This window comes from Pipistrellus hanaki (genome assembly GCF_964339955.1).
Source record: "Pipistrellus hanaki genome assembly, chromosome: 15".
Taxonomy (NCBI): Eukaryota; Metazoa; Chordata; class Mammalia; order Chiroptera; family Vespertilionidae; genus Pipistrellus; species Pipistrellus hanaki.
The window spans coordinates 27,932,269-27,948,044 of record NC_140517.1 but is presented as its reverse complement, the minus strand read 5'-3'; the positions used below and the strand labels follow the sequence as shown (position 1 = coordinate 27,948,044).

The following is a 15,776-nucleotide window of genomic DNA, read 5'->3' as shown; positions in this document are numbered from 1 at the left end:
ATTTTCGCCTGCTACCAAACAGTCTATGCTCTCCCCCAATGAGCCCGGTATTGGGGTTCAGTTCAGTTGGAAGTGGGGTTGGAGGTGGCGTTCAGAGCAGACTGGAGCCCCTGTCTCCTTCCCACCAGGGCAATCCCGCGGCACAGCCGACCATCCCTTCTCTGCGCTCACTGTGCGCGCCGCTGGGACCTCCTTTCGCCGCTCCCGGGATTCCGCCTCGCAGCCCAGCTCCCTCTGTGTGAGCCTGGGTCCTCGGGGTCTGGCCTAGAATTGGGGTTCAGAGCAGTCGGAACTGGGGCCCAGCACAGTTGGAGTTTTATCTCCTTCCTGCTAGGGAACGCCAGCCAGGCACTCGGCCTCCCTCCTCTCCAGCTCCGTCCTCTCCTCGCGCGCCGCGTGTCTTCGTACCTCAGGCTTTTCCAGCTCCTCCGCGCTTCCTTCTGGTTTTCTCCTTGCTTCTCCTTGTAGAAATTCCAGTCAGTCAACTTTCCTGTAGTTCTGGGTAATGTCCATTTTATATTTTAGTTGTATTTTATTGAAATAGTTGTGTGCGGCTGTGGCTAGGTGTCTACCTGAGCAGCCATCTTGGATTCTCTCCTCTGGTTCATTTCTGTGGAGGGCCTGGAGGTATTATTGATATGAGAAAATGCTAAGTAACTGATTTACTATCTGAAAAGGGATTTACTATCGGGGAAAGGAAGGGAGGAAGAGACTGAACATAAACTGTGCACCTATGGATGAGGACAATGGGGGATGGGGAGGGGGCGGAGGGTGGGGTGGGAACCTGGTGGAGGCGGGAAGAAATGAGGAACCTTTGTAATAATATGAACAATAAAGATTGATTTAAAAAAAAAAAAAAAAGATTATACTACCTTATTTGAAAAGCTTTACCATGGGTTTCTCCAACCTAAGAGTACTGAAATGACTATATTTTTCACTCAGCGGCAGGGTAATATGTACATTAGACTGTGCAGCTTTTGTACTGTTCCCATGGTGCCGGATGTGTACAGTCCAAAAACTTTTTCCCCTAGATGGGTGGCTATGAAAAACATAGGGATTCCCCTAATTAGCTAGGCTCAGTGGACAGAGCATTGGTCTGTGGACTGAGGAGTCCCTGGTTCGACTCCAGTCAAGGACACATGCCAGGGTTGCGAGCTCAGTCCCCAGAGGGGGGATGTGCAAGAGGCAGCCAATGGATGATTCTCTCTCATCACTGATGTTTCTATATCTCTCTCCCACTCCCTTCCTCTCTGAAATCAATAAACATTTATTTAAAAAAAAAGAAGAAAAAAAAGAAGGCAACTGATGTTTCAAAAGAATGAAGTAACAAAACCCCAGCTCCAGGCAGTGACTCTTTGCAACCAGAAGCAGTTATCCCATCTCCCTTCTTTTCCTATTTTCTATACTCTGTTATCACCTGAGTTCATGAGCTGTAACAAGAGGCTTAAAACACATGGCAATATCTGTTGAATTTATTGGAGTAAAGCCTTATGTTGTCCTGGCCAGTGTGGGTCAGTAGGTTGGAGCATCACCCCGTGTACCAAAGGGTCTTGGGTTCAATCACCGGTCAGGGTACAGGTCCAGGTTACGGGTTTGATCCCGTTTGGGTGCTATGGGAAGCAACTGATTGATGTTTCTCTCTCTCTCTCCTTTTTTTCTCTCTCTAAAATCAATTAAAAAAACCAACAGACCCCAAAAAAGCCTTATGTTCCCTGCTCTTTTAAAAACTCTTATCTGGTCCTAGCCAATTGGCTCAGTAGATAGAGTGTCAATCTGCAGACTAAAGGGTCCCCGGTTTGATTCCCATGAAGGGCATATGCCCAGGTTGGGGCTCAATCCCCAGTGGGGAGTGTGCAGGAGGCAGCCATACATTGATTCTCTCTCATCATTGATGTTTCTATCTCTCTCTCCCTCTTCCTTCCTCTCTGAAATTAATAAAAAAATATATTTTTTAAAACTCTTACCTTTTTCTCTTTTTGGAAGTTCTCAAAAAGGCACAAAACTAAATTGCTTCATGTCTGTAATTAAATTAAAACTTCTCCCCAACCCCATTCTCTTCTATCCCACTGGTGTATATAAAGTTTTTAAAAACTCTTTATTGAAGTATAACTTACATACAATAAAGTACAACAAGTCCTCAAATAATATCTATAACAGTGAAATGCTAATTAGACCGGACATCTTTCCTGACGAAGCTGGGGCCAGAGGGAAGCCAGCCTAGGGGGAGCCAGGCCCGGTCCCACCGGTCCCACCGGTCCCAGGTGCCTGCCGGCGGCCAGAGGATGGAAGCTGGTGCTGGCAGCTGGGGGAAGAAAGGCCTACTCTGCACAAATTTTTGTATTTTAGGTCTCTAGTTTCAATATAATGCTGATGAGATGTTATTGGAACTTAACTCCTTATATCAATTAGCCAGTAGTAAAACTGGTTTTGTTATACGTCGTTTTGCTTAACATCGCAGAACCTATCAATAATGTTAAGTAAGGACTTCCTGGATATCCATGTGAAGAATACAATTTGGCCAAAACCGGTTTGGCTCAGTGGATAGAGCGTCGGCCTGCGGACTGAGAGGTCCCAGGTTCGATTCCGGTCAAGGGCATGTACATTGGTTGCAGGCACATCCCGGTAGGTGGTGTGCAGGAGGCAGCTGATCGATGTTTCTCTCTCATTGATGTTTCTAGCTCTCTTATCTCTCTGCCTTCCTCTCTGTAAAAAATCAATAAAATAGCTGAAACCAGTTTGGCTCAGTGGATAGAGCATCAGCCTGCGGACTGAAAGGTCCCGAGTTCAATTCCGGTCAAGGGCATGTACTTTGGTTGCGGACACATCCCCAGTAGGGGGTGTGCAAGAGGCAGCTGGTCGATGATTCTTTCTCATCGATGTTTCTAATTCTCTATCCCTCTCTCTTCCTCTCTGTAAAAAATCAATAAAATATTTATTTTTAAAAATAAATAAAATATATGTTTTTTAAATCAATAAAATATATTGTAAAAAAAAAAAAAGAATACAATTTGGTAAGTTTCTATGTGCACCCATGAAGCCATCACCACAATCAAGATACAGAGCATCCACATCACCACCAGAGTTCCTCATGCCACGTGCAGCTCTGCCCTTCCTCCCTTCTGCCCTGTCCCCAGCACGGACAATTTGTCAGATGTACAATATCATTGATCTGCTTTCTGTCTTTACAGTCTCACCAGCGTTTTCTAGAATTGTACATGAGTGGAACCACACAGTTCACACCCTTTTGAGTCTGCTTTCTTTGCTCAGCAGATTATTTTTGAGGTTCATGTTGCATTACTAGCCCATTTATTTTTATTTCTGGGTAGCATTTTGTTGAATTATTTAATAATTTATTTAATAATTTATTAAATAATAATTTATTTAATCACCTGTATAAATTTAGTATGTTTTTATTGATGTTTTAGGGAGAGGAATCGAGAGGGAGAGCGAGAGAAGCATCAAATGAGAGAGAAGCATCAATCGGCTGCCTCTTGCACTGGGGATGTGCTTGCAACCAAGGTACATGCCCTTGACAAGAATCAGTCCGCAGGCTGACACTCTATCCACTGAGCCAAACTGTTAGGCTCATCGTTGTTTTGTTTTATTTTTTTTCTCTCTCCCTTCCTCTCTGAAGTCAATAAAAAATTTAAAAATAATAATAATAATAATTAGATTATGTTAGTGAGTTGTAGAGTTTGGGTTCTGTTTTTTTTTTTTCCTGTTTTTTTCTTTTTTTTCTTAATATATTTTGTTGGTTTTTTACAGAGAGGAAGGGAGATAGATAGCTAGAAACATCGATGAGAGAGAAACATCGACCAGCTGCCTCTTGCACACCCCCTACCAGGGATGTGCCCGCAACCAACATACATGCCCTTGACCAGAATCGAACCTGGGACCTTTCAGTCCACAGACCAAAGCTCTACCTTTGAGCCAAACTGGTTTCGGCTGGGTTCTGTTTTTTAATTCTGCTTAGCCCTTTGTCAGATATACATATTACAAACATTTTCTCTTATTTTGAGAATTTTTTAAATATATTTTATTGATTTTTTACAGAGAGAAAGGGAGAGAGAGAGCTAGAAACATTGATGAGAGAGAAACATCTATCAGCTGCCTCTTGCACACCCCCTACCGGGGATGTACCCGCAAGCAAGGTACATGCCCTTGACCGGAATTGAACCCGGGACTTCTCAGTTCCCGGACCGACGCTCTTCCACTGAGCCAAACTGGTTTCGGTTATTTTGAGAATTTATTAGAGTTTATTTGAGCCAAACTGACAATATAAGCTGGGGAGTAAGAGTTCAAATTCTCCTGCCTTTTGATTTTCTTTTTTGTCAATATTTTATTGGAACGTAATTCTTCATAGTTTATTAATATAATGTATAAGACATTTCACATAATGAGCAGTTAACTATTTACAAATATTCCATTCTCCCAGAAATGGTGGGAGCTAGTTTAGCCAAGTTCAGTAAATATGAAAATTAAGCTCAGGAAAAATGATGCTGATTTCTTTGTGAAATTTTCCTCTCTTTAGCCTAATTTGTCTCAACCCATCTCTAGAGAGAATTATTTAATGGTCTCAGTCTTGGACTCTGGAGTTGAACATGGGTTTGAATATTAGATCTTCCATTTACAAACTTTTTTACTTTGGACATGTTACTTAACATCTCAGGTCTCAGTTTCTACTACCATGTTTCCCCGAAAATAAGACATCCTCTGAAAATAAGACCTAGAGCAACTTTGGGAGAAAAAATTAATATAAGACACTGTCTTAGTTTCAGGGAAACAGGGTAGTGTATCTCCCTTTGAGCTCCAGTGAACATTTAAGAGGCTTTTAAATTGTATTTCAAGTTGTCTATTCCATAAAATTGCCACAATCAGATTCTCTCTGTTTGGTCTCTTCATCCATATGAATGTAATGCCTGTAACTTTTTAATCTGATGAAATCATCCTTCATAGGGACAAATCTATCTGAATTTCGGCTGATGTTCTTAAGGTGTTCTACAAGATCAGCACAGAACCTGTAACCTTTTTAAGCACACACAGGACCAAAGTATCACAGTATCCTGTCTTTTTTATGATATCCTTAGCCGCTCAGTTCTGTCCTCAGTGATGCCATGAGGTCTGAGGACATGCTCCCATCTCCATAACAGCACTGTGAATAGGTTCAAGGTGTGACCTATTCACTGTGCCTCGCCCCTCTGGCGCTCCCTCACTGCTCGTGGCCACGTTTCTCCCAGAGAAAGGGGGAAGGTTCATTTTCTTAATTGTCCTTTCAGAGAGCATAGATTTACAATTTCTAAGCCTAGTCTATCAAGGTTTTCTTTTATGTTTTTGCTTTTTGTCTTTTCTAAGAAATCATTGCTTATCCCAATGTTGGAAAGATTTTCTTCTGTTTCTCTTCAAATTTTACAACTGTAGTGTTTACATCTAGATCTGAGATACATTTTAATTTTTGTGTTTCGTGTAAGATAAGGATTGACACAGTTTTTCGATATATGGATACCCAGTTGTTCCAGCGTCATCTGTTGAATAGACTTTTTATTCCCTTGGCATAATACTGAATTACTTTGGGGGTTGCTTTCTTGAAAAATAGAAGTTAATCCTTTGACTTTCATATCTTTTTTAAGTAGTTGAGATGGCCCTCGCCGGTTGTCAGTGGTTAGAATGTCACCCCCTGACTGAAGGGGCTCAGGATTGTTCCCGGTCAAGGGCACGTACCTCGGTTGTAGGCTTGATCTGGGGCATGTGAGGGAGGCAACCAATCAATGTGTCTCTCTCACATCGATGTTCCTCTCTGTGTGTCTCTCCCCATCCCTTCCACTCTGAAAATCAATGGGAAAATATCCTCACGTGAGGATTAACAAAAATAAAATAAATAAATGAAGTAGTGGGGATTCACCTGAGGGTAACCTGGTTCTGGATGCCACTGCGTGCAACCTTGAGTTTGCTGAGGGGCTGCGAGGGGCAGATGGCTTTGGTTTTTTAAATACTAATGACATTCTGTTTCTGTCTTCTGAACCCATAGAAGCTGGCAAAGATTCCCGCCAGCGGGCTCGGTGTGAATGTGACCCACCAGGACGGCTCCTCCCCACTGCACATTGCTGCCCTGCATGGCCGGGCGGACCTCGTCCCCCTCCTTCTGAAGCATGGTGCCAATGTGGGTGCCAGGAACGCCAACCAAGCTGTCCCACTCCACTTGGCCTGCCAGCAAGGCCACTTTCAGGTACAGGGTGTCCCGGGCAGAGTGTTCGGGTGTTTGCTTGTGCTTAGCACAGGGGTGGGAACCTTTTTTCTGCCAAAGACCATTTGGATATTTATAACATCATTCACGGGCCATCCAGAATTATCAACTTAAAAATTAGCCGCTATATTTGGCCAAACAGGTAACTAACTCAGCTTTGAAGCCTTGCAAGGCCTGACCAAATGATTGTACAGCCTTCCACAGCCCTTCAGGCAGACGTCCCCACCCCTGGCTTAGAACCTCACTTGGGAATGCTGCCGTGGGTCAGGGGTTTGACATGTGGCTCAGAGGACCAGCACCCTTCCTTCCTCCCAGCCTGAGATTCTGGGGAGCACCTGGGTGGACCACTCAGCAACAGAACACGGAATCTGACGCCCCTGGGCTGGAGCCACCCCCTTCCCCTGCCCTCACAGCATGCTGGCCTGACCCAGCCTGACCCGAGCTCTCTGGTGCTTGGGTGTTGGTCCTCCCAGGCCCCAGCAGCATGTTAGCGCCTTGACATCCCACAGTGCTTGGTCAGTGCCAAACAGTTCAGCACCTTATAAAGAACAGCCCTGGCCAGTGCTCTCAGTGGTTAGAGCATCTGACCAAAGGATGAGCGTTTGATTCCCAGTCAAGGGCTCTTACCTGGGTTGTGGGTTCAATCCCTGGCCCTGTCAGGGGGCACGCAGGAGGCAACCAGTCGATGGGCCTCTCTCACATAGATGTTTCTCTCACCTGCTCGCGCTCTCTCCATCTTTTGTCTTTCCTTTCCTCCCTTTCAGTGTCTCTAAAAATCAGTGGAAAAAATACCCTCTGGCCCAACCAGTTTGGCTCAGTGGATAGAGCATTGACCTGCAGACTCAAGGGTCCCAGGTTAGATTCTGGTCAAGGGCATGTACCTTGGTTGAGGGCATATATTCAGTGGGGAATGTGCCTGAGGCAGCCGATTGATGTTTCTCTCTCATCAATGTTTCTAACTCTGTATCCTTCTTCCTTTCTCTCTGTAAAAAAAGAATAAAAATATATTTTTAAAAATACCCTCTGGCCGAAACCGGTTTGGCTCAGTGGATAAAGCGTCGGTCTGCAAACTGAAGGGTCCCGGGTTCAATTCCGGTCAAGGGCATGTACCTTGGGGATGTGCAGGAGGCAGCTGATCGATGTTTTTTTTCTTTTTATTTATTTATATATTTTATTGATTTTCTACAGAGAGGAAGGGAAAGTTAGAAACATCGATGAGAGTATCGATCAGCTGCCTCTTGCACGCCCCCTACTGGGGATATGCCAAAACCAAGGTACATGCCCTTGACCGGAATCGAACCCGGGACCCTTTAGTCCGCAGGCAGACGCTCCATCCACTGAGCCAAACCGGTTAGGGCTCCTGTTGATGTTTCTCTCTCTCCCTCTCCTTTCTTTTCTCTCTGAAATCAATAAATGAGTAAATAAAAATTTTAAATAATAATAATAATAAAATGTAGAGTACAGCCCTCTAAAGGAGGGCCAAGAGATAACTAAGGAATGATTGACTTTTTTAAAGTCCCATTTTTTGTTTTGAGAATTGTATTTTTCATTTTCCCTTATTCTAATGTAAGCATTTTAAAGCCAGGAATCATATTTCAGTGGTTCTCCCACCTCTCTCCTAACACCTGCTTCAAGCATCAGCTTCCTCACCTGTAAAGCTGGAGTAAGAATTCCAGCTCTCTGTGGGGTAGATCAAATGATTAAATGAAGAAACAAGTGCCTGGCACACAGTCAACCCTCAACAGATGTTAACCCCCCCTTCCAGCTGGTCTGCTTTCTCCTGGATCTAAAGAGCCTGCTTGATAAACTTAGAGAAGAGTCAAAAGAATATCAAGGATTTCTCCCAGACAATTTTAATTAAAAATTGTCCTTCTCTGGACTAGGTGGTGAAGTATCTATTAGACTCCAATGCAAAACCCAATGAAAAGGATGCAAGTGGAAGCACACCCCTCATTTACGCCTGTGCCAGCGGCCACCATGAAGTTGCAGCGCTGTTGCTACAGGTAAGGGCCCCACAGCCCAGGAGTTACTGGCACTGGTCAGTGATGGCATCTCGTCGCTTGGTGAGACCCTGGCAGTGCACTGCAGATGGGCAGGGCTTGCCCTTTGCTTTAAGCTGCCCCTGGAGAGAGAAGCTTTGCATGAAATTTCCATACAGTGGTTCTCCGTGTCTGCCAGGATGCCGAGTTAAGGGCACAGACACTGCTTTTGCTGAAGGTTTGGATCTTGCCTTCTTTAACTGTAGGGTAGATTGAATTGTATTGGGTTAAGTTGAACTGTTACCTTTAGTGTGAGCTGAATGTCCTTTGTCTTTTTTTTTTTTTCTGGTCAAGGGCACATACCTCAGTTGTAGGCTCCATCCCCAAGCCGAGTGCGGGAGGCAGCCAATCAGTGTGTCTTGGGTCTCTCACATCAGTTTTTCTCTCCCACTCCCTCTCCCCATCTCCCTTCCACTCTGTCTAAAAGTAATGGAAAAATATACTTGGTTGAGCCGAAACCGGTTTGGCTCAGTGGACAGAGCGTCGGCTTGAGGACTGAAAGGTCCCAGGTTCGATTCCGGTCAAGGGCATGTCCCTTGGTTGCGGGCACATCCCCAGTGGGAGGTGTGCAAGAGGCAGCTGATCAATGATTCTCTCTCATCGATGTTTCTAACTCTCTATCCCTCTCTCTTCCTCTCTGTAAAATATAAATAAAATTTAAAATATATATATATATATATATATATATACACACACACACACACACACACACACACACACATACACACACACACACACACACACACTTGGTTGAGGATTTTTTTAAAAAGAAAGAAAATGTGCATAATTTAGAACAGTCTTGTTTTCTATCTTATTTTGCTTATGGTAGAAAATTGTTTATTAAAATCTCATTTTAATGGTTGTGTATCTATGAATGTACCATAGAGTGTTTATTTAACTGTTCCTGTTTTATACATTTAGGTGACTTCTATTTTTTCTACCATAATGATAAATGCTGCAGTGACTATCTAGGCACATAAATGTTTTTTCTCAGTATTACTTTAACCCCAACATTTTAAGAGAAATGTCAAATATACAGAAAAGTTGAAAGAATCTTATAGTGAACACCCATCTAGGTGTTCCTATAGGAAACACCCATCTAGGCTCTGCATCAATATCATCTTCGGCATCCCTTCTGATCGTGCTGCTTCTTTCCAGCACGGGGCCTCCATCAACGCCTCTAACAGTAAGGGCAACACAGCCCTGCACGAGGCTGTGCTGGAGAAGCACGTCCTGGTCGTGGAGCTGCTGCTGCTGCATGGGGCATCGGTCCAGCTCCTGAACAAGAGGCAGTGCACCGCGATGGACTACGCCGAGCAGGTGAGGGGCGGCACCCCTCCCTCCCCGCTCACTTTGGATACGCCTTGTGTGTAAACCAGATCCGAAATAGCAGACCTGTGAATTGCTAGAAGTCTGCCAATATGGTTAACCTGCCACCTGGACAGTGGGCTGCTCGGGATCCAGGAGCCAGTCCTTCAGGGGTAGTTTTCCAAGGTCTGAGGAGAGGTGCTCCTCTCCCCAGCCGCAGTCTGGGCCCTCGTCTGCCCCCTGACGGGCAGTCAGGTCCTCCCAGAGAAGTAGCAGGTTTAGACAGCATTCTGGCCCCCCCTCCCTGCATTGGAAATACACCTGTGGTCTTAGCAGCACGATGGAGGAAGTTTGTTCAGTTGGTGGCTTTAAAAGTCCTTGAATTCTGCAGGACAATTGTGATGGCCCGGGACCACTCCCAGTGCCGCCATGTTTACCATGGAGAGGCGGGGAGAAGGTAGCTCTTTACTGTTCCTGTTTTCATGTTGAATCTTTATCTAGTCACCCACTTGGGTAGACAACTAGTAGGCTGTTAAATGATACTACTGACATGTTAAAGTCACAGAAAGCCAACATACTCATAGGCTTATTCAATGAATTTTAAGTTTCAGACATTTCTTAACAGTATTGACTTATTTTAAATTTTTTAAAAATATATACTTTATTGATTTTTTACAGAGAGGACGAGAGAGGGATAGTTAGAAACACCGATGAGAGAGTCATTGATCAGCTGCCTCCTGCACACCTCCTACCAGGGAGGTGCCCGCAACCAAGGTACATGCCCTTGACTGTAATCGAATCTGGGACCTTTCAGTCCTCAGGCTGACGCACTATCCACTGAGCCAAACCGGTTTCGGCAACATATTTTCAATTTTTGTTGAGCACTTTCTCAAACATTCTGATGAATGTTTTTATTGGGCCTTGGATAGCCTCTTGATAACTAAAATTATCGATCCCATTGTTGTCAGCCTAGTTGCACAGAGCAGCCAAGTGCTTACCCTGAATGCCTAGCAGAGGGCGGAGCCTGCTCCCAGTGCAGGCCTGCTTTACACTATGGCCTCAAAGTTTCATCTGTAGTTGCTTTTTCTTAGCTCTGCTGTCCAGCTATCCTAATACTGACATTTATATAAAAAATAGGCAATTAACTGTTGAAAATAATAAAAAATATTACTGTTAACTTTTCCCTTTCAAATTATAGAATTCAAAAATAATGGAATTACTTCAGGTAGTACCAAGCTGTGTGGCCACGTTAGATGAAGTTGGCGAAACAGACCACAAGGAGTACGTTACCGTTAAGATCAGGAAAAAATGTAAGAACTTCTTTCTATAATTCTCAACTTGGGTTTATTGGAAGTTCATGAGTAGTTGCTGGTTTTCATTTCATTGTAAATGTACGATGTAATTATAATCCTGACTGAGGGGAGATTAGGCACCGAAGAAATACATGTTACACCCTAATTTATCAGATATTTCTGTATTAGTGTTCTGGTTGGTTGTGATGATGAATCTTAGCATTACCTTCAAGGTCAGGCCTCCACTCACCAACTGGAGAGGAGCAACCTCTGGTAGTTTCTTTCATGTCTCCTGTTCCAAAGCCAGTCCTTTTTCTAGGCATTTCCTGAACATCAGGGTAGATGCTACCTTTAAATAACTTTTTTGGTTGATGGTAATTAGACCAGCATTTGCCCAACAGATAAGCTGAAGTATTTTCTCCCCCCCACCCCCCGACTTTTTTTTTTTTTGTAACTTGTGATAGTTTAGACGTTTTGTTTTAATTACAATATGAGTTTGCAGTGCAATAATGTGAATAAACCCACATACATATCTGAATAATCCCAAAGCTATCTCAGGGCTGTGGCGAGGGAGTATTAGTGTATTAAGGATTTATCTTTGTTTCGTGGGGGTTCACAGAGTAATAAATGTTTCTTTAAGCACATGCATTGCTTAATTTTCAAAATGTTGTTAAAGTAAGAAAATTGAAAGGCGATATCTATGCCATAATTTTTAAAAAATTCTTAAATTATTTGGAAGTTTTCAAATGTTTATCCTTTTATCTGCAGGGAACTCAAAAATGTATAATCTACAAGATGAACCTTTTACAAGACAGTTTTACTTTGTCCCCTCAGTTGGTCAGTTTAAGTGAGTATAAAATTTGAGTTGAAGTCTGTGTTTTTGACCCTACCTTTACTGAAAACTTAAGCATTATGTGCAGCTTGAATAGGTTATAGACAAATATGCTCTCATCAAATGCTGCCATCTTGTGGCCAACCACAGTGTTTTGCACCACTATCTCAAACATTAAATTTGTTTTGGATTTCAGGGGAAGGACTTCAAGGGAGATTATGGCAAGAGATAAAAGTGTCACTAATATCCCTGAAGAGTCTTTACGTGAGGTGAGTTATTAAACATTGGATTATAATAATATTTTTTAAAGTTTGGCTTTTAAAACCTAATTCATGGTAAACACATTTCTCATTTCATTATTCCCCTCACTATAAGAGTTAATAACAAAATGAGCTCTTTAGGGACAAGGTCAAGAGTATAGATGTCATTTATTGTTGTATTTAATAATGCATTTCTGAACTAAGAAAGGAAAGTGAAGAAAAAGTGGAAAATAGTTATATTCATGGAAAGACATTGCAGTTCATGGGGTGCATACTTGGTAAAATCTCTTAACTTTCACTAAACAAATTTGCTAATATGTTAATCATTAACGTAAAGAAGAAACTAAGTTTGTATATAAGTGAGTAAAAAACTTCTCTCAATATGGTATAAAGTTGCTCATTTAGACAATTCTGCATGTACATGTTCCATGTGTTAGATACTACATAAATGCTTTATCCCTCATCATTGATGTTTCTTTCTGTCTCCCTTCCTCCTCTCTAAAATCAATAAAAAATATTTTTTTAAAATAGCAATGGAGCCCTAACTGGATTGGTTCAGGGGATAGAACATCGGCCTGCAAACTGAAAGGTCCCAGGTTCCATTCTGGTCAAGGTCATACCTTGGTTGTGGGCACATCCCCAGTAGGAGGCATGCAAGAGGTAGCTGATCGATGTTTCTCTCTCATTGATGTTCTCTCTATCCCTATCCCTTCCTCTCTGTAAAAAAATCAAAAATATATATTTTAAAATATAATAATTTTTTTAAAATAGCAATGGAAAAAGTATCTTCAGGTGAGGATTTAAAATAATTATGTCTGGAAAGTACTGAGCACATACAAGCTCTCAAAGGTAGGTGTTATTGTCATGGTGGTAGTTTAAAGTACTGCACACATGTGAACTTTCAAATTGTACCTTCTCTTTAGCCAGGAAGGCAAAGAGTTGCACAGAAGCAGAAGAACCTATCAGACCAGAGCACCTTGCAGACTGCTGACAGAGGAGACGGTAACCAGCCTGAGGCCCGGACTGAAACAAGCCGTGCCTGGGAACAGGCGAACGCTCCGGAGACACACTGTCCAGGACGCAGCTGCTCCGAAGGCCCAGGGACTGCCCACAGCCCACCCACTCCCCACGAGGCTCGTGTTCCCCAGTCTTGATGGTAGTAAGGAATTACATTTGCTATTATATCTAAAGTGAATCCTTAAGGAGAAGATGCCGAGCATGAATACAGACAGCATAGAACTGAATGTACTTTCTGTTTGGCTTAGGAGAAAGCAGAAAGTTCCTGAAAGCTTTCCTGCGGCTCAAAGAATACAACGAAGAGAAAAATCACCATCCCTTTCCTCTTCAGAGCTAATGAATGCTCTTGAAAAGGAATAGACAAAAATTCCAGGGGTGTCAGTTCCTTAAGGCTGGGGTGTTTTTTGTTTTTTATTTCAGAGAGGAAGGGAGATAGAAACATCAATGATGCAAGGGAATCATTGATTGCCTCCTGCACGTTGGACTGAGCTTGCAACGATTCCAGGCATGTGCCCTTGACTGGAATCGAACCTAGGACCCTCTGTCTGTAGGCCAGCACTCTATCCACTGAGCCAAACTGGCTAGGGCTCGGGTGTTTCTTGTTTAAAGAATTTTTTTTATTGCTTTTGAGAGACATGAAGGAAGAAAAACATCTATTTGTTGTTCCACTTGTTTATATATTCATTTGTTGCTTCTTGTATGTGCCCTGGTCAGAGATTAACAACCTTGGCATGTCGGGACAGTGCTCTAACCAACTGAGCTACCCAGCTAGAGATGTTTATTCTTAAGTATTAGGGTGCCTTGGTTATAGCGAGATGTTTCATCACCAGATTCCGACCTCTTACTGAAAGGTGCTAAACCTCCGTCACCTATATAAATTAACAAACCACAAGCTAAAAGAATTCTTCCACCTGGGATGACCTGAAGACAAGTAATTTAAGTTTTATGGTACTTCTAGAGGCCCAGTACACAAAATTTGTGCACTGGTAGGGTCCCTAGTGGCTGCTAGCTGCCAGCCGGGGCCTTCCTTTGTTCCACACCGCAGCCTGGTGGTCAGCACACATCATAGCAAGCAATCAAATTCCTGGTCTCTGGAACTCCCCAGGGGACACTATGCAGATTAGGCTTTTATATATATAGATGGAGGCCTGGCAGAAATGTCACATTTGAATGAAGAAAATAGGACCTGGAAAATGTTCCTTTGAAAAGCAACACTTGAACTCAGAGATGCCTAAATGCCATTTTGATGTTCATTTTCGTAAAAAGGACATATATAATCTATTCTACACTGGGAAAAGGTGGGTATACTTTGTCTTACAACAAAATACAGCTGTTTGGTCACTGCACACGTGCACCTGAGAAACATCCCTTTCTGTTAAGAACCTTTCCTTAACGGTCACCCTTGAAGGATGGTGATAATAGAAAATAGATTTGGCACATCTTTTCTTAGTTTTTATTTTTGTGAGAGAGAGATCAATTTGTTGTTTCATTTATTTATGTATTCATTGGTTGAGTCTTGTATGTGCCCAGACTAGGGATCAAACCTGCAACCTTTGCATATGGGGACAACACTAACCAACTGAGCTAGTCTGGCCAGGGATTTATTCTGTCTTTTGATCAGATTCAAAACTTACAGCACAAACCAGGTCAAAGTAACTTTGAGTTAGAAATTATTGCCATTTATTCCTTTTTATGAGTTTATACTAATTATACTTTTATTTTTTTATTAATTGGTTTAGATCCAAAACATGGGTTTATCCTGAGTACATTTTCAAATAACTTTGTAATAGGGAAAGGTTTTGTGCATGTTCTTAGAAATACTTGTGTATGTACAAAAGGGAGGGACTGATTATTTTTCTACAAAATAATTTATGACTTCTAATTTTCTAATGTGCCTTGGGTATGTGCCAAATAATGGAAAAGAAACAGTAAACTTTATGATTCTTGAGCGTGTCATGGTGTACTTTTTTTAATGTGCTGCTATAGAGAATATATGTTTCTAAGCTTCTCTGCTATAACCACGTGCTGTGTGTGTGGTAAAATATTCCCCCATTGGATGGATGTACATTTTATTTTTCAGTCACAGGTGTGACTGTGACTGAAACATACACTGCATCTTTCAGAGATCGCTACCCATCTACCTGGACTAGGGCTGGCAATATATTAGATACATTGCCTAGTGCCCCAAAACCGTTTTCTTTTAAAATCAGAAGAACAAAAATGAATATATTACAGCTTCTTAGCCTACACAGGAAATGAGCACTGTTGTTCTGCTAATTTGACTCATTTTTCATCCTTTTGAACAAAACAACCCATTAACTTAACTTGCCATTAGGACAGTGGTTATTCTGCAAGAGAAAGCATGTAACAAATCTCTCTCCAGCATTTTTATGTAAATGAGAACTAAAGCAAAATTTACCTGTAATTGGTTTATGTTGTTTTGTTTTCTCAAAATCCTTGATGAAAATTTTTTTAAATTCCTTTTAAAAAAATCTTGATGTTCTTAATGGTTCTACTCATTCATTTGTTCATTCAGGAATACTAGACACTTCATGCCAACACTGACTTTCTTCATTGACTATACAGTTAGTTACAAATCTCTGGTCTCTAATAGAGTAAACTCTCAAATGTAGTTTAAATATACAGCAGCAGTATGCTAGCTAAAACAGATTTGGACTGTAAACCACAGTTCCTATCACTTTTCGCTTCTAATTCTATTCATCTCATTAAGTGTTATAACTTCCTCCTGGGTTGGGTCTCACAGAACTAAGATATTTAAAAGGTTAC

The 15,776-nt window shown here is 42.1% G+C and overlaps 1 protein-coding gene and 1 long non-coding RNA gene across 8 annotated transcripts in view; one reads left to right on the top strand and one right to left on the bottom strand.

Annotated features, from left to right (window-relative positions):
* Positions 1-3,314, bottom strand: part of LOC311633301 — a 49,411-nt gene extending 46,097 nt beyond the window's left edge. Inside the window, exon 1 of the long non-coding RNA XR_014796929.1 lies at positions 873-3,314. This is a non-coding gene — a long non-coding RNA (uncharacterized lncRNA). The remainder of the gene's footprint in view (positions 1-872) is intronic.
* ANKRD27 (ankyrin repeat domain 27) overlaps positions 1-14,937 on the top strand; it is a 72,284-nt gene extending 57,347 nt beyond the window's left edge. For 3 of the 7 annotated variants that reach the window (XM_084905694.1, XM_084905690.1, XM_084905695.1), the window contains exons 23-30: positions 6,026-6,223; positions 8,125-8,244; positions 9,439-9,600; positions 10,787-10,898; positions 11,649-11,727; positions 11,909-11,981; positions 12,504-12,632; positions 12,896-14,937. In XM_084905694.1, the coding sequence (XP_084761820.1) occupies positions 6,026-6,223; positions 8,125-8,244; positions 9,439-9,600; positions 10,787-10,898; positions 11,649-11,727; positions 11,909-11,981; positions 12,504-12,632; positions 12,896-13,126 (1,104 nt within the window). In that variant the 3' untranslated portion in view covers positions 13,127-14,937. The remainder of the gene's footprint in view (positions 1-6,025; positions 6,224-8,124; positions 8,245-9,438; positions 9,601-10,786; positions 10,899-11,648; positions 11,728-11,908; positions 11,982-12,503; positions 12,633-12,895) is intronic. The other 4 variants (XM_084905691.1, XM_084905693.1, XM_084905696.1 and 1 more) reach the window with 2 other exon arrangements.
* The last annotated feature ends 839 nt before the right edge of the window (positions 14,938-15,776 follow it).